Source organism: Lampris incognitus, chromosome 7, assembly GCF_029633865.1.
Source record: "Lampris incognitus isolate fLamInc1 chromosome 7, fLamInc1.hap2, whole genome shotgun sequence".
Taxonomy (NCBI): Eukaryota; Metazoa; Chordata; class Actinopteri; order Lampriformes; family Lampridae; genus Lampris; species Lampris incognitus.
In genome coordinates this window covers 7,935,666-7,959,581 of record NC_079217.1, presented here as the reverse complement: position 1 = coordinate 7,959,581, position 23,916 = coordinate 7,935,666, and the positions used below count along the sequence as shown (strand labels likewise).

The 23,916-nt window shown below is 46.8% G+C and overlaps 2 protein-coding genes across 2 annotated transcripts in view; one reads left to right on the top strand and one right to left on the bottom strand.

Annotated features, from left to right (window-relative positions):
- The window catches only part of esamb (endothelial cell adhesion molecule b), a 44,588-nt gene extending 31,737 nt beyond the window's left edge, over positions 1–12,851 (top strand). The window contains exons 6-8 of the mRNA XM_056283717.1: positions 7,704–7,826; positions 9,780–9,909; positions 12,380–12,851. Of these exons, the coding sequence (XP_056139692.1) occupies positions 7,704–7,826; positions 9,780–9,909; positions 12,380–12,851 (725 nt within the window). The remainder of the gene's footprint in view (positions 1–7,703; positions 7,827–9,779; positions 9,910–12,379) is intronic.
- A 2,183-nt stretch (positions 12,852–15,034) lies between these two features.
- On the bottom strand, positions 15,035–23,831 carry acad8 (acyl-CoA dehydrogenase family, member 8). The gene is made up of 11 exons (XM_056283182.1): positions 23,683–23,831; positions 21,205–21,305; positions 20,776–20,945; positions 19,718–19,827; positions 19,108–19,184; positions 18,884–19,021; positions 18,500–18,635; positions 18,015–18,112; positions 16,939–17,091; positions 16,717–16,819; positions 15,035–15,683 (listed from the first exon to the last, which is right to left on the bottom strand). Exons 1-11 carry the CDS (start codon positions 23,795–23,797, stop codon positions 15,628–15,630), a joined length of 1,257 nt encoding a protein of 418 aa, XP_056139157.1. The 5' UTR covers positions 23,798–23,831; the 3' UTR covers positions 15,035–15,627.
- Positions 23,832–23,916: the final 85 nt, after the last annotated feature.

Sequence of the window (23,916 nt, the reverse complement as noted above, 5' to 3'; positions counted from 1 at the left end):
GGGACTAGGGGGAATAGCGGTATCCTCCCACGCGCTACGTCCCCCTGGTGAAACTCCTCACTGTCAGGTGAAAAGAAGTGGCTGGCAACTCCATGTGTATCGGAGGAGGCATGTGGTAGTCTGCAGCCCTCTCCGGGATCGGCAGAGGGGGTGGAGCAGCAGCCGGGACAGCTTAGAAGAGTGGGGCAATTGGCTGGATACAATTGGGGAGAAAAGGGGGGGGTTTAAATTTATCAATGATATGTGCTAAAACTTAAGCGAGCGTATTTAACCTATTCTGCGTGCATGCAAAATTGGTTTAGGCGACAGCCTAAACCAATTTTGGTTGAGTCTCACATGGAAAATCCAAACCTTACTATAACAGGAATATGAATCGTTAAGTATGGTAGCTCATTTCTGCAAGCTGTAGCTCCAGCATTTGATTGAATAATGTTACTTTTAATTTCAGCTAATTTGTTTTCACTTGCAAATGAGGCGTTTAGATGAGCTGGACTTGTTTGAGGTAAACCGAACCTGTACGTTATGCCCCTTTTCCACTACATGGTACCGGCTCGGCTCGACCCGACTCGACTTGCAGAGTGTCGTTTTCCATTACCGTAACAGCACCCGCCCCCCCCCCCCCTCAGTGTAGCTGGTCTGCATTGATTTTGGTACCCACCCCAGTTGGTTTGGAACCTCGACAAAGGTGGTACCAGAAAAGTGGGAACGGTTACCAAAACGCCGGAACTTTCCGGTAACGGAAAACGAAAAAAAGTCAGGTGGAGTTGAGCCGGTACCATGTAGTGGAAAAGGGGTGTTCGTTTGCCAAACTGAGCCCTGTTTGATGCAGGGTGTCTGTCAGGGCTTGTCTCCAAAAACCTCCACAATGAGACAGGCGGTAAAATGCAACGACAGTCGATGGAAATCATGAGACACACCATGAAAATAAGGTTGACCCAGGTTGGCGAAAAAAGGCAGGATTGTTTTGTCAGGTATGCCATCTATTCAAGATTTTTTCTTTTTTTTAGACCTGGAACAACAGACGGCGATAATTTAACACCTGACAATAGAAAACAGCAGGACCGCCGGTCTCCTGAGGTAGACGCCTATTTTTAACTGGAATTTCGCTCCGCAACTCGCCGTAATTAGACGTCCAAGGGGCGCGTGACTCTTAACTGAAAAGCTGGGTAAGGGGAACACTCGCAATGGTGGTTACCGCAATCTGCTTCCTTCCCTCTCGTGGGGAAACCATGTGTATCGTTACCACATTAACTGTACGGTATTTGCATGTCTGTGGGATTTTCCTGTTAATTATGGGAACCGGAGCTGCGTTGGCGGCGTTGTGTCAGGCGGCCTTTGGCGCGCCTCCTGTGTGGAGATGCTGCCGGTTTATATTAATCACATCCCCCCCCCCCCCCCCCCCCCGTATGTGTTGAGGCCGTGGCGAATGCCGCTCATTTGACCTTGCTCGGCAACACCGGCATTATATGATTAAATACCCTCCTCTTTGCCCCCCCCCCCCCCGCCCCTGCCCTCCACCACCACGGCTCCGGCACTGGAGCCCAACGGGGCCAAGTTCACCGCTGCCAAGCACAGTCAGCCAGCTCACCGCTAATCTGTCACAATTGAGTTTTATTTCTTCATAACCCGGTTTCGGGGCCAAGGGTTGAGTAATCACAGCGTGACACGTGCATGTTTGCCGCTCATCCTCGCTTGTTTTATTTATCTCGCACCCGTGTGGATTCTCATCCCGCAGGCCCAACCTCAATCCCAAAGGCTGGAATGCACCCGCGGTGGGGCCCCTTCCCGTTCATTTGCACTCGTTTTGCACCGCACGTTGAGGGCACGGCCGTAATTCACGTGTAAACAGAAGGGTCGCCCCGCTACCGAAGCACAACGCGCAGGATTTGAACCTGCCCCCAGTTTGGTCCACAGGCCTGTCAATACAAGGGCCAACGCTGCACAGCCGAATCTGGGTTTCTAACGTTTTCTGACGCTGTTAAAACGTTTGTTTGCATCCAGATCGGAGCAAAACAGGAATATGAGAAGGACAAGCGTCTGAAACACAAACTCTTCTGCTGTGTCTGTAAATAAGCCTCGATCGTACATGGTCGAATAAATCACAGAATGGGCCTTTAATTCACTCCCGAACGAAGCAAATGAGCAGCAAATAAAAGTCACACACAATCCTGGTGTGGTATATCATTACCTGTTGTGGTATATCATTACCTGGTGTGGTACATCATTACCCGTTGTGGTACATCATTACCTGTTGTGTACATCATTACCTGTTGTGGTATATCATTACCTGGTGTGGTAAATCATTACCTGGTGTGGTACATTATTACCTGTTGTGGTACATTATTACCTGTTGTGTACATCATTACCTGTTGTGGTATATCATTACCCGTTGTGGTACATTATTACCTGTTGTGTACATCATTACCTGTTGTGGTATATCATTACCCATTGTGGTACATTATTACCTGTTGTAGTAAATCATTACCTGTTGTGGTAAATCATTACCTGGTGTGGTACATTATTACCTGTTGTGGTACATTATTACCTGTTGTGTACATCATTACCTGTTGTGGTATATCATTACCTGTTGTGGTACATCATTACCTGGTGTGTACATCATTACCTGGTGTGTACATCATTACCTGTTGTGGTACATCATTACCTGGTGTGTACATCATTACCTGTTGTGGTACATCATTACCTGTTGTGTACATCATTACCTGGTCTGGTAAATCATTACCTGTTGTGGTACATCATTACCTGTTGTGGTACATCATTACCTGGTCTGGTAAATCATTACCTGTTGTGGTACATCATTACCTGGTCTGGTAAATCATTACCTGTTGTGGTACATCATTACCTGGTCTGGTAAATCATTACCTGTTGTGGTATACCATTACTTGTTGTGGTAAATCATTACCTGTTGTGGTACATCATTACCCGTTGTGGTATATCATTACCCATTGTGGTATATCGTTACCCGTTGTGGTACATCATTACCTGTTGTGTACATTATTACCCGTTGTGGTATATTGTTACCCGTTGTGGTATATTGTTACCCGTTGTGGTACATCATTACCTGTTGTGTACATCATTACCTGTTGTGGTACATTATTACCTGTTGTGGTACATTATTACCTGGTGTGGTACATCATTACCTGTTGTGGTACATCATTACCTGGTCTGGTAAATCATTACCTGTTGTGGTACATCATTACCTGGTCTGGTAAATCATTACCTGTTGTGGTACATCATTACCTGGTCTGGTAAATCATTACCTGTTGTGGTATACCATTACCTGTTGTGGTAAATCATTACCTGTTGTGGTACATCATTACCTGTTGTGGTACATTATTACCTGTTGTGTACATCATTACCCGTTGTGGTATATCATTACCCATTGTGGTACATCATTACCTGTTGTGTACATTATTACCCGTTGTGGTATATTGTTACCCGTTGTGGTATATTGTTACCCGTTGTGGTACATCATTACCTGTTGTGTACATCATTACCTGTTGTGGTACATTATTACCTGTTGTGGTATATCATTACCTGTTGTGGTACATCATTACCTGGTGTGTACATCATTACCTGGTGTGTACATCATTACCTGTTGTGGTACATCATTACCTGGTGTGTACATCATTACCTGTTGTGGTACATCGTTACCTGTTGTAGTATACCATTGCCTGGTGTGGTAAATCATTACCTGTTGTGGTACATCATTACCTGTTGTGTACATCATTACCTGGTCTGGTAAATCATTACCTGTTGTGGTACATCATTACCTGTTGTGGTACATCATTACCTGGTCTGGTAAATCATTACCTGTTGTGGTACATCATTACCTGGTCTGGTAAATCATTACCTGTTGTGGTACATCATTACCTGTTGTGGTACATCATTACCTGGTCTGGTAAATCATTACCTGTTGTGGTACATCATTACCTGGTCTGGTAAATCATTACCTGTTGTGGTACATCATTACCTGGTCTGGTAAATCATTACCTGTTGTGGTACATCATTACCTGGTCTGGTAAATCATTACCTGTTGTGGTATACCATTACCTGTTGTGGTAAATCATTACCTGTTGTGGTACATAATTACCCGTTGTGGTATATCATTACCCATTGTGGTATATCGTTACCCGTTGTGGTACATCATTACCTGTTGTGTACATTATTACCCGTTGTGGTATATTGTTACCCGTTGTGGTATATTGTTACCCGTTGTGGTACATCATTACCTGTTGTGTACATCATTACCTGTTGTGGTACATTATTACCTGTTGTGGTACATTATTACCTGGTGTGGTACATCATTACCTGGTGTGGTACATTATTACCTGTTGTGTACATTATTACCTGGTGCGGTACATCATTACCTGTTGTGGTACATTATTACCTGTTGTGGTACATTATTACCTGTTGTGGTACATCATTACCTGGTGTGGTACATCATTACCTGTTGTGGTACTTTATTACCTGTTGTGTACATTATTACCTGTTGTGTACATTATTACCTGTTGTGGTACATCATTACCTGTTGTGGTACATCATTACCTGGTGTGGTACATCATTACCTGGTGTGGCACATTATTACCTGGTGTGGTACATCATTACCTGTTGTGTACATCATTACCTGTTGTGGTACATCAATACCTGTTGTGGTATATCGTTACCTGTTGTGTACATTATTACCCGTTGTGGTATATTGTTACCCGTTGTGGTATATTATTACCTGGTGTGGTACATCATTACCTGTTGTGGTACATTATTACCTGGTGTGGTACATCATTACCTGTTGTGTTACATCATTACCTGTTGTGTACATTATTACCTGTTGTGTACATTATTACCTGTTGTGTTACATCATTACCTGTTTCATTAATTTGAAAGAAAACTGTGGCATTGTCCACTGAATGAACTTGTACATTGAAGATTACTGTGTTTCTGCTCCGCGGTGACTAAATGACTGATTCATACATAGCTGCTCAGGGGGCGTCCGGGTAGCGTAGTGGTCTAGTCTGTCGCCTACCAACACGATGATCGCCGGTTCGAATCCCCGTGTCGCCTCCGGCTTGGTCGCGTGTCCCTATGGACACAACTGGGTGGGAAGCCGGCTGTGGGTACGTGTCCTGGTCGCTGCACTATAGCGCCTCCTCTGGTCAGTTTGGGGAGCCTGTTCGGGGGGGGGGGGACGAATGTCAATCGAAACCCGGCAGCCGTGCTCCTCGCCTTGCAATTTGGGGGGGGGGGGTGAAGGCCGCTGTACGGGGACGATGATGATGGTCACGGATTCTCTCCTCTCTCCTCCCTTCGAAATGTAGGTCGCTCCATCGTGAACCCTGACTTTTCAGCCAGAATCATCTGTATGAGTCACTGGGTCACGCTCGCACATAGTGTATCCTTCCATCTTGTCTGTATAGTTTAGGACAGCGGTTCTCAACCGGGGGTCCGCGGACCCCTAGTGGTCCGTGGTGTAATTGCAAGGGGTCCGTGAAAATAAAATATCTTTAAAAAAAAGATCCTATGACATTTATAGAAATAGGATTATTTTACTCAAATGTGACTGAGACCTTTATCTACCTAAACTATAAAGGGTAACAGGACTTTTTTCTCTAATTACATCTGTTTCACAAGTGTCATTTATTGTATCTTAATAAGAGATCTCGCTCCCGTTTGCATTGTTAAAAGTTACTGCATAACAATTCTGTTGTTACATATATCTGAAAGTTACTGAATACATATTCTGTTTTGTTATATATATGTGAAAGTTACTGCATAAGAATTCTGTTTTGTTACATATATCTGAAAGTTACTGAATACATATTCTGTTTTGTTACATATATCTGAAAGTTACTGCATAACAATTCTGTTGTTACATATATCTGAAAGCTACTGCATACATATTCTGTGTTGTTACATATATCTGAAAGCTACTGCATACATATTCTGTTTTGTTACATATATCTGAAAGCTACTGCATACATATTCTGTGTTGTTACATATATCTGAAAGTTACTGAATACATATTCTGTTTTGTTACATATATCTGAAAGTTACTGAATACATATTCTGTTTTGTTACATATATCTGAAAGTTACTACATAAGAATTCTGTTTTGTTACATATATCTGAAAGCTACTGCATACATATTCTGTTTTGTTACATATATCTGAAAGTTACTGAATACATATTCTGTTTTGTTACATATATCTGAAAGTTACTGAATACAAATTCTGTTGTTACATATATCTGAAAGTTACTACATAAGAATTCTGTTTTGTTAACTATATCTAAGTTACAACTGAAAGCTCTTATTTTTGCCCCAAAGAGTGAATAAATGCTATAATGCAATTTAAAATGCAGTTTCTACTGTTTCTACAAATTGCAACCCCCCTCCCCCAAGATCAGGTGGAGGGGTCCTCAGGGTAGATCAAAAATACGCAGGGGGTCCAGGACCCCAAAAAGGTTGAGAACCACTGGTTTAGGAGACACACACACACACACACAACAAACGCCACAGCGGGGGAGGGGGGGTTGACGAACACGGCCGCACAGTCGCTCGATGTCTCCGCGCACCTCCGTGAAAAATAAAAACACATTTGATGAAAACATGCCGTGGCATGACGTCTCCGAGTGGATTTCGAAGGATTTATTTTGATGAGCCCCGCCGTGATGTGTGTTTGTTTTCTCTGTGGCCCACGGTTGTCAAAGTCAGACGTGCCAAGTGGAACAGATTGTGCCAAACAGCAACCCGGCCGAGGTGAGGGCCGGAGACCGATGCAGTGACTTATATATATATATATATATATATATATATATATATATATATATATATATATATATATATATATATATATGCTGTGTCATGGCCCTAGCGTGAGATAAGGAACAGTGACCTCATAACTCGTGCCGACCAACCCACGAGTACGAGTACGTCTGTTGCCGCAGTCAACCGCACCAACAGACATATCAGGGATGAGGGTAATACCAGATTAAAATACGATACCGCAACCGGGAAACTTTAGCTTGTATTAGTTTGGTGTGGGCACGGTGGCGCAGTGGTTAGCGCGGTCGCCTCACAGCAAGAAGGTCCCGGGTTCGAGCCCCGGGGTAGTCCAACCTCCCGGGTGGTCCTCTGTGTGGAGTTTGCGTGTTCTCCCCGTGTCTGCGTGGGTTTCCTCCCACAGTCCAAAGACATGTAGGTCAGGTGAATCGGCCGTACTAAACTGTCCCTAGGTGTGAATGTGTGTGTGTCGGGGCTGTGATGGCCTGGCGGCCTGTCCAGGGTGTCTCCCTGCCTGCCGCCCAGTGCCTGCTATCCCTGAGAGCAGGATAAGCAGTTTGGATCATGGCTGGATGGATAGTTTGGTGTGATGAGTCTAACCGAGGGGAACATGTGACACGCCGTCTGTAAATAAGGATCCGAGTCTTTCGATGTGAGGACCCAGACCGGTACTCCCTGTCTGTCATAGTCCAGTTGGGAAACTCAAAAAAAAATGTAGACGCTCCCCTACCACGTAGTACTGATAGGATTCACTAGAAGAATAATATGTGCGCTGTAGTCTTGAAATTAGTTTTGTGTTTGTGTGATGCTGTGGTGTGCGTCTATTAAAGTGTGTAAATATGGGGTCGACGTAGTCTTAACGAAATTGACCAAAAAAGGGCTTCGTAACTTTGTGGTTCTTTTCCAGATGAGCGGCAAGGCACCCTCCGGCTCAGCAACCTCACCATGGGCATGTCGGGGAAGTACGTATGCCGGGCCAGCAACACCGCTGGCTCGGACAGCTGCTCCATCAACCTGGAGGTTATCACCTGTACGTAACCTGTGCCGACACGTCTTTTACAAACGGTCTGCAAAACCGCACACCGCGGTATTCGTCGTAAAGTACAGAGCCATGAAATAGAATTTTCCCTCCCTGGTTTCCTCTATTTGTGCACCTTTGTCACGCTGGAGGTTGTCACGCTAACCGCTTGTAGCGGGCGGCACAGCGGCCCAGTGGTCGGCACTGTTGCCTCACAGCAAGAAGGTCCTGGGATCGAACCCCAGGCCGTCCCGGATGCTTTCCGTGTGGAGTTTGCGTGTTCTTCCCGTGTCTGCATGGGTTTCCTCTGGGTGCTCCGGTTTCCTCCCACCATCAAAAAAGACATGTTAGGGTTAATACTCCTGCCTGTGCCCCTGAGCAAGGCAATGGAAAGAAGGACTGGAGTTGGTCCCCGGGCACTGCAGCTGCCCACTGCTCCTACCTCCACAGCTAGGATGGGTTAAATGCAGAGTAAATTTCATTTGTATGTATGTACAAAATGACTAATAAAGGGTATTCTATTCTATTCTATTCTATTCTATTCTATTCTATTCTATCCTATCCTATCACCTTTAGCAGCAACAGCTCCCCTCAGATGCTTCCTGGTCTTTCACATCTCAGTGGAGGCATTTTGGCCCACTCTCCTTTGCAGAATCGATGTAATGCAGTGGCACTGGCGGGTTTTCAAGCATGAACTGCTCGTTTAAGGTCCTGCCGCAGCATCTCGACAGGGTTCAAGTCAGGACTTTGACTAGGCCACTGCAAAACCTTGGTTTTGTTTCATCTGAACCATCCCGAGGTGGACTCACTCTTGGGTTTCGGGTCATTGTCCTGCTGCATAATCCAGTTATGCTTCCGCTTCAGATCAGGGGCTGATGACCAGACATTCTCCTTAAGAACTTTCTGGTAGAGAGCAGAATTTGTGGTTCCTTTAATGATGGCAAGTCTTCCAGACCCTGAGGCAGCAAAGGGTCCCCACACCATCACACCGCCATGACTTGACCTTGACTCTTGGTATGATGATCTTATTGTGAAATGCTGTTTGCTTTACACCAGACATAACGGGACCTGTGTCCTCCAAAAAGTTTCACTTTTGACTCGTCTGTCGACAGAGCATTTTCCCCAAACAGCTTGTGCTTTTTTTTGCAAATGTGAGATGAGCTCTAATGTTTCACTGTTAAGGTGAAAACCACTGCTGACTAGCTAGCCGCTAGTTAGCAGTGGTTTTCGCCTTGCAATTCTCCCACGGATTCTGTTTTTGCCCGGTCTTTCCCTTATTGTCGAATCATGAACGATGGCCTGAGCCGAGGGTAGAGACCTGCTGTTCTTTAGCTGTTGTCCTGGGTTTTTTTGTGACTTCCTGCATAAGACGTTGCTGCTCCCTTGGAGGAATTTTGGCAGGCCAGCCACCCCTGGTAAGATTCACCACCGTTCCACGTTTTCTCCATTTGGAGACAATGGCCATCACCTCGGTTCTCTGGAGTCCCAGAGCCTTAGAAATACTAGCTTTGCCACCCTTTCCAGACTACTTCCCAACAACTTCTTTTCTCAACTCTTCTGGAACTTCTTTGTTGAAACCTTGTGGCCTACTTAACATTGATGGTAAGGATGTATATAAGTCACGTTTAGATTCAACATGGCTGGCGTTAATCAAGCCTGGGTGAGTCTGCTCCAACTGAATCCAATGATCAATTACATTTGCTGAGGATCTAAGGGGACAATTACTTTTTCCACACAAGTTCAGTTAGTGCTGGATAGCTTTTTGTGTTTACTTGGGTTCTCTTTGTCTTACATGACATTTTGTGTGAAGATCTGAAACACTTAAGTGTGGAAAAATATGCAAAATAGAGGATATCAGGAAGGGGGCAAATACTTTTTCATGGCACTGTAACATCTTGAGCTACATCACTGTGTCCCCTCTGATCGTGACCCCCCCCCCCCCCCGTGTGTGTCACCCTCCCACAGCTTCCAACGCCGGTGTGATCGCGGCAGCCACACTGGGGTCCATTGTGGGGCTGGTGGCCATGGTGCTTTTCCTAATCTTCATACTGAGGAGGAAGAGGGACACGGAGGAGGAGATCGCCAATGAAATAAAGTGAGATTTTGATGCGTGTGTATGTGTATTGTAGCTTTGTAGTCAAGACCACTCAAGTCAATTTTATTTGTACAGCCCAATATCACAAATTACAAATTTGCCTCAGTGGGCTTTACTGGGCCATACAACATCCTGTCCGTAGACCCTCGCATCGGATGAGGAACAGCTCCCTAAAAAAAAACCTTTTAGCAGGGAGGAAAAACAGGAAGAAAGCTGAGGGAGAGCAACAGAGGAGGGAGCTCTCTCCCAAGACAGACAGACATGCAATGGATGTTGTGTGTACAGAATACAACACAATTTACAGAATACCACATTGAAAGAGGATAGCAGAGAGGGCGTCCGGGTGGCATGGCCGTCCATTCCATTGTCTACCAACATGACGATCGCCGGTTTGAATCCCCGTGTTACCTCCGGCTTGGTCGGGCATCCCTACAGACACAATTGGCCGTGTCTGCGGGAGGGAAGCCGGATGTGGGTATGTGTCCTGGTCACTGCACTAGCGCCTCCTCTGGTCAGTCAGGGCACCTGTTCGGGGGGGAGGGGGAACTGGGGGGAATAGCGTGATCCTCCCACACTCTACATCCCCCTGGTGAAACTCCTCACTTTCAGGTGAAAAGAAGTGGCTGGTGACTCCACATGTATCAGAGGAGGCACGTGGTAGTCTGCAGCCCTCCCCGGATCAGCAGAGGGGGTGGCTTGGAAGAGTGTGGTAATTGGCCAAGTACAATTGAGGAGAAAAGGGGGGAAACAAATCCAAAAAAAGGGCGGGTGGGATAACAGAATTATAATGGAATTATAAGATATGTGAAGAATATGATGAGGAGGATACCAAGCAGTGTTCAGATGCTACCAGAACAGCCTAGGACCTGAGCCACGTGACCACCATCACCATGTAGACCTGACAGGAGGACAGACTGTACGTGCACACAGGGGAGACTCACATCACTCCATTCACATACACAGGAGAAGAGAAAGGAGAAGACGTCATTCAGAGAGAGAAAAGATATGTGAGAGCAGTTGCAATAGTCAATAATCTATATGCTGTAATCTCGTCGGCAGAACAGTGCTTGGTAAATTCATTGAGACAGAAACCGACCCGCCATGCAGTACAGGTTGATGAAGCACTCGACTTAAAGGCAGCTAATTGTAGGCTAAGGCAAAAAGATGAGTTTTAAGTGTGGATTTAAAGGACTCAACAGACTCTGATTGTCTGATGGCAGCAGGCAGGTTATTCCACAAGAACGGAGCCTGATAGGAAAAGGCCCTGCTGCCACCAGCTGACTTCTTCTTAACTCTGGGTACACACAGGAGCCCTGCATTTTGAGAGCAAAGACCTTGCAATGGACTGTACGGTTTAAGGAGCTGAGACGGGTATGTTGGGGCAAGCCTATTTAGGATTTTATAAGTCAGCAGAAGCACCTTGTATTCTTATCTAACATGGATAGGAAGCCAATGAAGGGAGGCAAGAATTGGTGTAATATGGTCAAATTTCCTAGATTTAGTTAGGATTCTAGCAGCAGCATTCTGAACCATCTGAAGACCTTTAGTGCCAGCATGTGGCAGACCTGAAAACACAACATCACAGTAATCAAGTCTGGATGGAACAAATGCATGTATTAGAGTCTCTCCATCAGCCACGGAGAGAAAAGACTGAGTTTTAGCTTTTACGTAAGTGAAAAAAGGGCAGTCTTGGTGATTTCTTTAATGTGCTTATCAGAGGAAAGGCTGGGATCAAACGTAACGCCAGGATTTTTGGCTGCCACACTTCGTGAAATCACAGAGTTGTCGATTGTTATCGTTACTTGATCAAATCGGTCCAGATCAAGTCCTGAGTCGGGCAAGTCCAAGTCCAGCCCAAGACTTTAAGATGGCGAATTCAACTCAAGACCAATGGGGCCAAAACTCCAAGACTGACACCAGACCAGTGCAAGTCCAATTAAAGGCAGTGACTGTAACTGCAGTAGTCTTTGTTTGAATTAAAAGTCAAAATTACACTACATGTTAATATTTATTCCACCGTTTTTCCCTCCGCCAAGGAAGGAATGTTTCCGAGTCAAATGTTCTATTGCTTCAAAGTCATAAATCAATAATAGTAATAATAGTAATCATCATCATCATCATCATCATAAAGGAAACACCCTAGTTGCACTAAGCTGAGCTCCTCAGGGGAAGTTTGCTATTCTAAATAAATAAAGTAAATTAAAGTCTTGTACCCAGCTGGTCTTGAAATATTATCACATATACATGCACTGTCAGAGACCGAGTCAAGTCCGAGTCATGGTGCTGTGGCGTCTTCAAAATGTGGTCTGAGTCCATACTCGAGTTATTACAAACGGTTGAAAAGTGACAAGAATTCATAGTTTACTCTCATTTCACATGTCTGTCAGCTCTCTCTGACTTTCCTTCCTCCTCACTCCCTGTCTGTCTGTCTGTCTGTCTGTCTGTCTGTCTGTCTGTCTGTCTGTCATAGGGAGGATGCACAGGCACCAAAGCGAGTGTCTTGGGCAAAGAGCAACACAGGCTCAGACATCGTTTCCAAGAACGGCACGCTGTCCTCAATAGCCACCAGTCCCCGGCCACGAGACCCCCATCAACCCAATTTCCACTACCCCTATTCCCCGACGCTGGTCTCTGAGCCGGGCTCGGTCATCAACGCCTACCAGCTGCGCCCCGGCGAAGCCAACACCCTCCAGGGACTTCCTGGGTACACCCTCGGCGGGACCCCTTTACGTAAGCACAAGCGGCCTCCCAGCATCAACGGGGTCCCTCCTCAGGCCCTCCGGAGTCCCAGGGCCACTGTCTCAAACAGGACTGAGGGCGCCCAGCCTCAGGCGCCGCATCCGCTCACGGTGTCGCCACAGACCAGCTCGTCGTCGCTGATGCGCACGGGAACCGTCGCCGTCCTGGTGCCCGCCCAGAGCCAAGCTGGCTCACTGGTGTAGTCAGCTGGAGAATCTCTACCGGAAGTTTGTTTTGTTAAAAAACAACTGAAGAAGAAAGAAAAACTGTAAATTGAATAAGGACGGAGAAACACAATGCCTTGGAATGGAAAGCCCTTTTTCCACTAGAGACTGAAAAGTTTATAATAGGAAAGTTACACTGATGAGCCAAAACGTTATGACCACTCACAGGTGAACTAAATAACATGGATCATCTCCAAACGAGGGCACATGTCAAGGTCTGGGTAGATTAGATGGTCTCTTAGTCAACGTGTTGGATGCAGGAGTGAAGGCCTGAGCGACTTTGACAAGGACCAGATTGTTATGGCCAGACAACTGGGTCAGAGCATCTCTGAAACAGCGAGGCTTGTGGGTGCTCCCGGTCAGCAGTGGCAAGTACCTACCGACAGTGATTCGAGAAAGGACAAACCGGCGACACGGTGTTGGGCGCCCAAGGCTCATCGGTGTGCGAGGACAACGAAGGGTAACCCATCTGGTCCGAACCGACAGAAGGTCTACTGTGGCACAAGTCACAGAACATTTTAACGATGGTTATTGGAGGAATGTGTCACAACACAGCGCATCGCACCCTGCTGCGTATGGGGCTGCGGAGCCACGGACCGGTCAGAGTGCCCATGATGACCCGTCCACCACCAAACGCACCTACAATGGGCAGTCGAGCGTCGGAAATGGACCTTGGAGCAGTGGAAGGTCGCCTGGTCTGATGAGTCCTGTTCACTTTTGGATCACGTGGATGGCCGTGTGCATGTGCGCCGTTCACCTGGGGAAGTGATGGCACCAAGATGCACTGTAGGAAGACCAAGCCGGTGTGATGCTCTGGGCAGTGTTCTGCTGGGAAACCCTGGGCCCAGCCGTTCATGTGGATGTCAGTTTGACACGTACCGCCTACCTAAACATCATTACAGACCAGGTAAACACACCCCTTTATGGCAGTGGCCTCCTTCAGCGGGATAATGCACCCTGCCACACCCCACACATTGTTCAGGAATGGTTTGAGGAACATGAAGAACTCTTCAAGGCGTTGCCCCGGCCTCCAAATTCTCCAGATCTCAATCCAATTGAGCATCTGCGGGATGTGCTGGACTGACAAGTCCGTTCCACGGCAGCTCTGCCTTGCATCTTACAGGACTTGAAGGATCTGCTGCTAATGTTTTGGGTGCCAGATACCACAGGACACCTTCAGGGGTCTTGCAGAGTCCACGCCTTGGCGGGTCAGCGCTGTTTTAGCGGCACATGGAGAGGACCAACAGCGTGTTAGGCAGTGGTCGTAATGTTTTGGCTGATCGGTGTGTTTCCCAGTCGAGCCATCGGCACAAACTTTATCCCCTTTCTGTCTGCATTCAGTGGAGTCAGCACAGTGTTTTTCATTCATTTCTTTTGTATGCTTGCGTTTACCAGAGGAAAACGTATTTTTATTTATAAGCATGTGAACAGGTCTTCAAAAAAAAAAGTGTTCGACGGGGATTTTGATTATGTACAATTAATATACAGAAAATGCCAACTGTTATACAGGGGAGGTGTTCGTTATGTCTCGATACCGTAAGCCATACTGAACTGTACCGAGAGCCGACTTCTCACGAGTTTTGGTGTTCTCGCAGAAGGGTGTGTGGTCGTATTTTCGGATACCTTTGTATGTTGATCGCGATAAACAGAATTATTGTATACAACATTTCATAATGTCTGGCTACGAAAGCAACACTTTTCTCAGGCTAACTATACTTGTCCAGAGCAAAAATACAGCATATCCACTGTTCAGGTACTTGCATATCCACTATTCAGGTACTTCATAAGACAAATACATTTACTACCTTTCCAAAGCCAGTGTGCAAAAGATCTACCTACGTGGGGTCACTTTATATAACCTGACAATTTCAATTCGTTGTGATCACGCGGTCATATTGCCTATAACAGTAGTTGGAATTTAACCAAAATATTGAGTATAATGTTTGTTCAAGTTAACGGGTTATGATTATTTTGTTAATGCCGTTTAGATTGTTGGCGCCTTTTTCAATAAACAATCTTCTCAAATGGTTGTTTCAAAAATTTCAGTCACGGTGGGATTCAATAATAATTTCCCAGGTTATTCTAAAATATTTGGCCAAATCCCCCCCCCCCCCAACTTGTTCCTGTCATAGAAAAAAAGCCACGTGTAATAAATACTGAGATAGTTTTATTTGGAGTGTTAATGGTAGACACATTTGACCCCCCATAACAAAAACGGTACACTATATGACGCTATCTACGAAATCAGTACACTGCATTTCATTATTTTACACTTTAAAAGACACTCACGGGGTTTGACATATAACAGCAGGGCAGAATCACAGACAGAAACCATCTGTAAAAAGGCCACTTGCGGATAGAGATGTGTTGTGTGTGCCATGGGTGTCTGACAGTTTAACAGGGATCGGCAAAGCCTTTAATACCACTCAAGCCGGGGTTAACTCCCTTCTTCCATAGAAAAATGCAGATAACAGGATTTGTCTACCCAAATAAAAAAATGGTAAAAGTTACTACAGTACATGAAAATATGTTTGAACAGCGTGCCCTTGAAAGCTAGCGGGACCGATTCAGCCCCACGGCTCGCCAAACAGGACTGAGGTTGTGAAGTCTTAAATATAGCTTTATTATTCTGACGGTTCGCTCATGAAATCCGCAGGTGTGTGTGTCCATGATAAAAGTGTGCAAAGTGCCTGTTTGTCTCGATGGGTTCTCGCTCGCTGCTTGTGGAAATGATCTTGTCGTTAATTCTCGGGAATCACGACTCCGTCAGCAGATTCCGGGAAATTATCATCCTCATCACCTCGTTTGTTCCTGAAGGGGGAAGAGAAGCACGGAAATAAAGAAATGTCGCAAATATTAAGCAGTTCTCAGCGAAGTTGGCAAAAGTAAATGCAAATCAATGTGTACTTCTGACATCTATGGTGCGAATACTCTGAAGAAGGCGCGAGGAGATGACATCGCCAAAAGCGTGTCAGTCAAACAAAATGGAGAGATGGCATGTAGAATGACTTGCTGTTGTAAGAGTGGTCATAACAATAGCTATGACCACGATATCATAATATATATATTTGTACATCACTCTGGTACATGCAGCCCAGAGACAGCGAAGAGGGCATACAATGGCTTTTTTAATGAGGGCTAAACTGACTATTGCACCACAACTAAGTCCACCTGACATCTGGGAACCCCCATGCACCAAGCGGTTCATTTAGTTATTTATTTATTTTGATATACTTTATTGATCCCCGTAGGGAAATTTCTCTGCATTTAACCCATCCTAGCTGTGTAGGTAGGAGCAGTGGGCAGCTGCCGTGCAGCACCCGGGGACCAAGTTCAGTTTGTCTCGCCACGCCTCGGCCAGGGGCACAGACTAGGAGTATTAACCCTAACATGCATGTCTTTTTGACGGTGGGGGAAACCGCAGCACCCGGAGAAAACCCACCACAGACACGGGGAGAACGTCCAAACTCCACACAGAGGACGACCTGGGATGACCCCCCCAAGGTTGGACGACCCCGGGGTTCGAACCCAGGACCCGCTTGCTGTGAGGCAACAGCGCCAACCACTGCGCTACCATGCCGCCCAACGTCATAATGTCCATTTATGTCATAATTTATTCAAAAAATCTGTTTCTGTCGCCCTTTACTGCCATTTCTCTTTAATCGAAGCACCAACTTCTCCACCTCAGCCAAGTGTAAAAAGCTTTTTGCAGTGTCTAAGCTGTGGGCTTCTGGCGTTTCCTTATGCACCAATTCAAAATGTGCATAAAAATATGTGGATGGAAACCCCCTTACTGATATCGAACACAGGCCAAATGATGACACGTTATAGGTAAGACACTCACCCTCTAATATCTGGTGCACTCTGATGTCACGGACAAACTGCTGGACCGCGTAGTCCTTGAGGTAACCATACCCGCCATGCATCTGAAGAGCCTGGTTGCAGATCTGTTGTGGAAAGAAGAGAAACCGATGAAGAAGAAGCCCGTCGCCTCGTTCCAAAATGACGACTGCGGAGAGGGAACACCGCGCCGTTTTTAACGCAAAGCTCAGGGAGACACGCTCACATTAAAGCACTCGTCTGTGACGAAGAGCTTGGCCATGGAGCAGAGCGACACGGCGTCGGACCTGCTCTCCTGAAGGGCCGTCGCCGCCTCACGCACCAGGAGACGGGACGCCACCAACTTGGTGGCCATCTCCGCCAGCTTAAACTGTAGAAACTACAGGAGAGAGACGAGACACAGAGGGAGGGAAGTAAGAACTCGGAAAGGACATGAAAATAAATGGCGTTAATCACTTCTCACAGGCGAGACCAAAACCAATCGAGGGTTTTGATTGGTTAACTGCATTATTGTAATTGCGCTATGATGATGTGGGCCGTTAACCGTGTGTGCTTCTTTGAACTATACATTTTTTCAGTTGGGCGGGTTTGGCCTTTACCGTGAGGAAACAGTAGGGAAAGACTGGAAATATTGGGGGGCGGGGGGGGGAGAGAGAGAGAGAGAGAGAGAGAGAGAGAGAGAGAGAGAGAGCGAGAGCGAGAGCATGTGAGAGAGAGATTTCAAGCAGCAAATTGGACTCAAACCGGCGAGGCCCCAAACGGTGTGTGCTTATCTGCCTAAGCCATCAGTACGCCCCCTAAATTGAGGACTTTTTTTTTTAACTTTCCCCCGAATTGCACTTGGCCAATTACCCCACTCTTCCCGAGCCACCCAGGTCGCTGCTCCGCCCCCTCTGCCGATCCGGGGAGGACCTGCAGACTACCACATGCCTCCTCCCATACATGCGGAGTCGCCAGCCGCTTCTTTTCACCTGACAGCAGGGGGGCGTAGCGCATGGGAGGATCACGCTATTCCCCCCAGGTCCCCCTTCCCCCTGAACAGGCGTCCCCACTGACCAGAGGGGGCGCTAGTGCGGTGACCAGGACACATACCCACATCCAGCTTCCCACCTGCACACACAGCCAATCTGTAGGGACACCCGACCCAGCCGGAGGTAACACTGTGATTCGAAGTGGCGATCCCCGTGTTGGTAGGCGGCGGAATAGACCGCTACTCCACCCGGACGCCCAAACGGGGACTTTTTACTAATAATGTCTGGACCTTGTCATCTTGACTGTGCTGTGATGATGTGAGCCGTGTACCTGATTGTTGGACAGCGTCTCTCCGAACTGCTTCCGTACCAACAGGTGATCTCTGGCAAGCTGGACACAGGCATGCGCCGCCCCGAGGGAACAAGATGCTGCCGGCGAGAAGAATCGACAGGACAACGGATTTATCCGAACACGCCGATGTCCAAATCATGAACCGAGAACATTTTGACATGTTTTACATATATTCACCTGGACTTAAAAAACACAAAGGTAAAAATGACTGTCGATTCTTATCGCCATTACTGCCGTGACTGCTTACCACATCACACACACACACACACACACACACACACACACAAATGCTGTGTACAGAGGTGTCTGTTTAGCGTGGTGGTTTTGAGCACTATCAAATATTTTTCTCATCCCGCGCTGGAGAAAGCCCACGCCTGACAGGAAATGAAATCTGAGCGAAAACCAGCTTCTGCCGACACCCCGGGGGGATTCTTACGCTCTGCTACCTAATCCGCTTCTCTCACCAATATTGATCCTGCCTCCGTTCAGGCCCTTCATGGCGATATTGAAGCCTTGGCCCTCCTCGCCGAGCCGATTGGCGACCGGAACGGCGCAGTCCTCAAATATCACGGCCCTGGTGGGCTGCGAGTTCCACCCCACCTGTTGAAGGATAAGTGAAAGCACATAAGAGACACAAGGCCGTCGACGTAGTAAGTCGTCTGCTCCGGGACACGACCGCGGCCTCATTTTGCCATCTAGTGGATACCCATCCGCATCTGAAGCAGAACAAATAAGACTTTTCGCTGCGTATACTGAGCCAAAAGGATTTGTTTTCCGACTGCTTTCCCTCACGGTGAAGAAAAAAGAAACCGACTTTTCTTAAAATCTGCTGAAGACACAACAAGTACCTTCTTTTCTTTCTTGCCAAAACTGAGGCCTGGCGTTTCCTTCTCCACCACCAGACACGAGATGCCCTTGGCTCCTTTGCCTCCCGTTCGGCACATTACTATGTACACGTCTGTATCCCCGCCACCGCTGATGAAGGCCTACAACAGACACGACAAAGAAGGTCAACAAAGGTCCAAATTCGTAGCTGTCCTTCTAAAATGCAGCGCCGGAGTGAAAACATCACCTTCGAGCCGTTTAAGATGTAGTGGTCTCCTTCCAGCTGTGCAGATGTGAGAAGCGACGCGGCATCGCTGCCACTGCCTAAAAAGAAGAAGAAGAAGAAGAAAAACCAAAAGATTCGGATGGAAGCCATTTCATAGCAGCGTTGCATGGGAACTTATTGGAGTGTGCTTTTTATTGTACTGCAGCCACATTTTAGATGATCCAAGGTTAAATACAGATATACAAGATGTAAAAACAGTTTCCTTCTGCAGGCTGTCATTCAAATGAACGCTTAACACTGTCAAATAAATCCAACCATGTTGTATATATACTGTACTGCACATTGTACATACTATACTGGTGCGCTCCATCATGTCCATCTACCTCAGGCATGTGTGTAAATAACCTGCTATTTCAGCATCTCTGATATATTCTCTGCACCATTGCACTTTATCGCCTCTTATTTCACCTGTATAAGTCAATCCTTGTGTCTATATCTGAAGATTGTTGCGTTGTAGTGTTGTTATTCTGTGTTAAGGACACTGAGAGAGCCACGAAACCGGAGTCAGAGTCCACGTATGTGCAAACCTACATGACCAGTAAACGTGATTCTGATCCAAACAGAGACGGACCTGGTTCAGTCAGACAGTAGGAGGCAAACTTCTCCATGGAACAGAGGTCCGGGCAGTACTTCTCCCTTTGCTCCGTGTTCCCGAATGTGTCGATCATCCACGCACACATACTGCCAAGCAAAGAGCACACCGCGTTTTTACAGAACAACAAACATCCATGTTGATAGCAACTACCATGCTACACTATTCATCTGCACCGGATTATATACATCCATTATCTGAACCGCTTATCCTGCTCTCGGGGTCACGGGGATGCTGGCGCCTATCCCAGCAGTCACTGGGCGGCAGACAGGGAGACACCCTGGACAGGCTGCCAGGCCATCACAGGGCCCACACACACACATACACATTCATACCTAGGGACAATTTAGTACGGCCGATTCACCTGACCTACATGTCTTTGGACTGTGGGGGGAAACCGGAGACCCCGGAGGAAACCCACGCAGACACGGGGAGAACATGCAAACTCCACACAGAGGACGACCCGGGATGACCCCCGAGGTTGAACTACCCCGGGGCTCGAACCCAGGACCGCGCTAACCACTGCGCCACCATGCCGCCCACTTCATTATAGTATCTCAAAAAATGTTCTAAATGCACTTTTACATACAGTTTCTCTTTGTAAGTGGTCACAGAAGTGTATCAGCAGTCCCCAAGTTAGAAAATAAACTCATTTACCTGGCCAACAAATTAGATTATAAAACTATTCTTTCTGACAAACTATTGCAGTAATTACCAATGAGCTACTGAACTGTCAATACTGAGCTATCAAAAGCAATTTTATAACAAACTATTTCAGTACGGCTAAACTGCAACAGAGATCAACAGTTTACATGTTATGTTACTGGCATTTATTCTTTAAGATGTAATAATGATCTATCAACCTGGCAGCTGGTAAGTTTCATTCATCTCGGTGGGATATCAGTACAACTAAATACTACGACTAATGAGCTCAAGATAAACCTTTTTGCCGAGAGCACTTTATTTTCCCCAGCTTCCAGACTTGACAGACATGTGCTCCAGGTAGTTCCCCGTTTTACCGAATATCCGCCGCTTACTTGTGGATGCTGATGTAAGCCGTGGTGCTGACGCAGCCTGTGGACAAGGCCTCGAATATTATCGATGTGTCCAGACGAGACAGGCCCGACCCCCCCACCTCCGGCTGAACGTAGATGCCGCCAAATCCCAACTGGGCAGCCTTGCGCATCGTCTCAATCGGGAAGATTTCCTGTGAATTAAAATATACTGATATACTATAAGAGTGGACAGCATGAAGTTATTAAAACTGGGCACAAAAGACAAATTTCAAATTCAACAATGAAGCCAGTTGTTGCTATGATTCCCTCAATTCTATACAAGAAAAACAAACGGCTTTCAGGTCAGCTGCACGATAAAGAACAAAAACACAGTCAAATGTCTAAGCCTGCTAAACATGTTAAACTGGCCAAAGTCAGTTGTTATAATAATAATATTTCACATTAACATACCTTTTGGTCCCATTCGGCCATATGTGGAGACATTTCATTGGCTGCAAAGTCAAAAGCAACCTTCTGGAACTCCTTCTGCTCATCTGAGAGTCCATGAGAAGCTGTCAAGCAAAAAGTTGGGAATGAAAATACGCAAAGCAATTTGGCTAAAATGACGACACCAATGTGTCTCCCAATGGTTTATACTAGGGCAGATAACTTAATAATACTAAATCAATCTTATATAGTGCTTTTCTAGTACTCAAAGTCGCTTTACGATAAATGGAGTGAAACAAGACGACAGATGAACATAACACAGACATACAGGGGTGGATGGGAAGGGGGGCTACGAGAGGGAGAAGCGGCAGCCACACACAACGCCAGCAGTACTCTCCCACTTGGACAGATATAAAGGGAAAGAAAAACAAACATCATAAATCACAGATGCAGGTCGAGCGCTCAGTCCCCAGCCTGCCCCAGACCAGGGGTGTATGAGCGGACGGGGGGGGGGGGGGGGCACGAGAAGGCAATGGAGAAAAGGTGTGTCTCGAGACGGGATTGGAAGAGTGGGAGGGTTTCTGAGTCTCTAATGATTTGGGGAAGTGAGTTCCAGAGCCTGGGAGCTGCTCTGGAGAAGGCTCGGTCACCAAAGCCACGGAGGTTGGACCTGGGGTAGAGAGAAGGGAGGCTGAGGTGGATCTGAGGGACCGAGAGGGTTGGTAGGGGGAGAGGAGATCGGTGAGGTATGGGGGAGCCAGTTTGTGAAGGGCTGTATAAGTAAGAACCAGGAGTTTGTAATTGAGCCGGTGGGAGATGGGTAGCCGGTGGAGGTCTTTTAGGACTGGGGTGATGTGGTGCCAGGATTTGGTGAAAGTTAAAAGTCGGGCGGATGCGTTCTGGACCAATTGGAGTCTCTTGATAGAGCTAGCACTGATGCCATAGAGGAGAGAGTTGCAGTAATCAAGGCGGGAGGAGAGGAAGTCATGGATCAATATCTCAGCAGCAGGGTGTGTGAGAGAGGATCTTATTTTTGCAATGTTGCGAAGGTGGTAGAAGGAGGACTTGACCATTTGGCGGATATGTGGCTCCAATCTAATTTCCCTAACATGCAAGTAAAATGAAGGCCACACATGCTACAGTGACGGCCATACTCAAGAGACCAGGTTTCTAAACTTGGCTTAAAATCTAGACTGCTCTTTGCAAATATACAGGACTTGATGTGAAAATCCTTGTGCAATACTCCTAAGGGAGCATTCATACAGAAAACTAGCTCATACCATAAGGTGATGTATTAATCTATATTTTGACCCAATTAACAAACATGTGTGATGATGGCTTGGCAGCCTGTCCAGAGTGTCTCCCCGCCTGCTGCCCAATGACTGCTGGGATAGGCTCCAGCATCCCTGCGACCCTGAGAGCAGGATAAGCGGTTCAGATAATGAATGGGTCAGCCCAGGTCCTTTCTGTGTGGAGTCTGCATGTTCTCCCCGTGTCTGCGGTGAGGTTTCTCCGGGTGCTCCGGTTTCCCCCACCATCAAAAAGACATGCATGTTAGGGGTAATACACCTGTCTGTGCCCCTGACCGAGGCATGGCGAGACGAACTGGAGTTGGTCCCCGGGTGCTGCACGGCAGCTGCCCACTGCTCCTAGCTACACAGCTAGGATGGGTTAAATGCAGAGGAAAAATTTGCCCATGGGGATCAATAAAATAATAAAATAAAAAATAAAACAAACATGTCAATAAACACCACCAGGTTACCCTGTCTTGAATAGGGCCCACCACACAGACACCATCATTTACTTAACTACCTAAACCAGTTTTTAAAGGACTGAGTAAATGCAGGGATGTCAATGGAGCCATCAAAGCGTGAAAGTGTTATTTATAGATTTATAGATTTACAGATAGATGGATGGATAGATAGATAGATAGATAGATAGATAGATAGATAGATAGATAGATAGATAGATAGATAGATAGATAGATAGATAGATAGATAACACTTTTCATCTATCTATCAGGAAAAACAATGTTTTTTCTGTCTGTGTGTGCGTGTATTTCCCTTCTCCCGGTAGGTAAAAAAAAGGTTTGTCGTCAAGTCCGAGCACCGGAGAAGGGGGGATACACCAGGTGGAGGGGCGTGGCGTGCACCCAGAGCTCTGAATGGTTGAATAGCCGAGCTAACTGACCAATGAGAACCATTTGCCGTAGCGGGGTCATTGTTTACTATTTACCACTTATTGAACCTACGTCACAGGCGAGCGGACACCTCGCTGATTTAATTTCCGGTTCTTTTTTTCCTTTTTTTAAATTTTGCGCTGATTTCATTTCCGGTTCTTTTTTCTTTGTTTTAATTTTGCGAAATTTCATCGCAACCCCCCCCCCCCCCGGTGCGTCCTGTCACTACGTCTGTGTTCGCCAGCCACGGTTGCCAGTTTAGCAACGCTCACCAAGCCACACCGGACCTTTGTCTCAAACAAGAGCTGTTTCGCCGGACTTACGGTCGACGCACGAAGCTATCCCGCGCCGCTGCGCGCCGTCCAACATTAAACCGCCGCTTCTCGCGACGCGCCGACCCAGTTGGGCGACTCTCGCCAGCGTCCCGGCGGTCGCCATTTTTTTTTTGCTGTGACGCCGTGGTGCTACGTCACCGCCGCCGCCGCCGGGAAATGTAGTTCCGCGACGCCCGGCGGGGACGTTCAAAGCGGGGGTGGGGGGGCGTAGCCGGTCGTGAG

Excerpts from the sequence above, each read along its gene's own strand:
- acad8 (XM_056283182.1), bottom strand. The coding sequence starts at position 23,797 with ATGGCGACCGCCGGGACGCTGGCGAGAGTCGCCCAACTGGGTCGGCGC. Across the intron at positions 19,828-20,775 it reads GCTTACATCAGCATCCACAA|TATGTGTGCGTGGATGATCG; the intron begins GTAAGCGGCGGA and ends TTTGCTTGGCAG. Across the intron at positions 16,820-16,938 it reads TCACAGACGAGTGCTTTAAT|ATCTGCAACCAGGCTCTTCA; the intron begins GTGAGCGTGTCT and ends TTTCCACAACAG.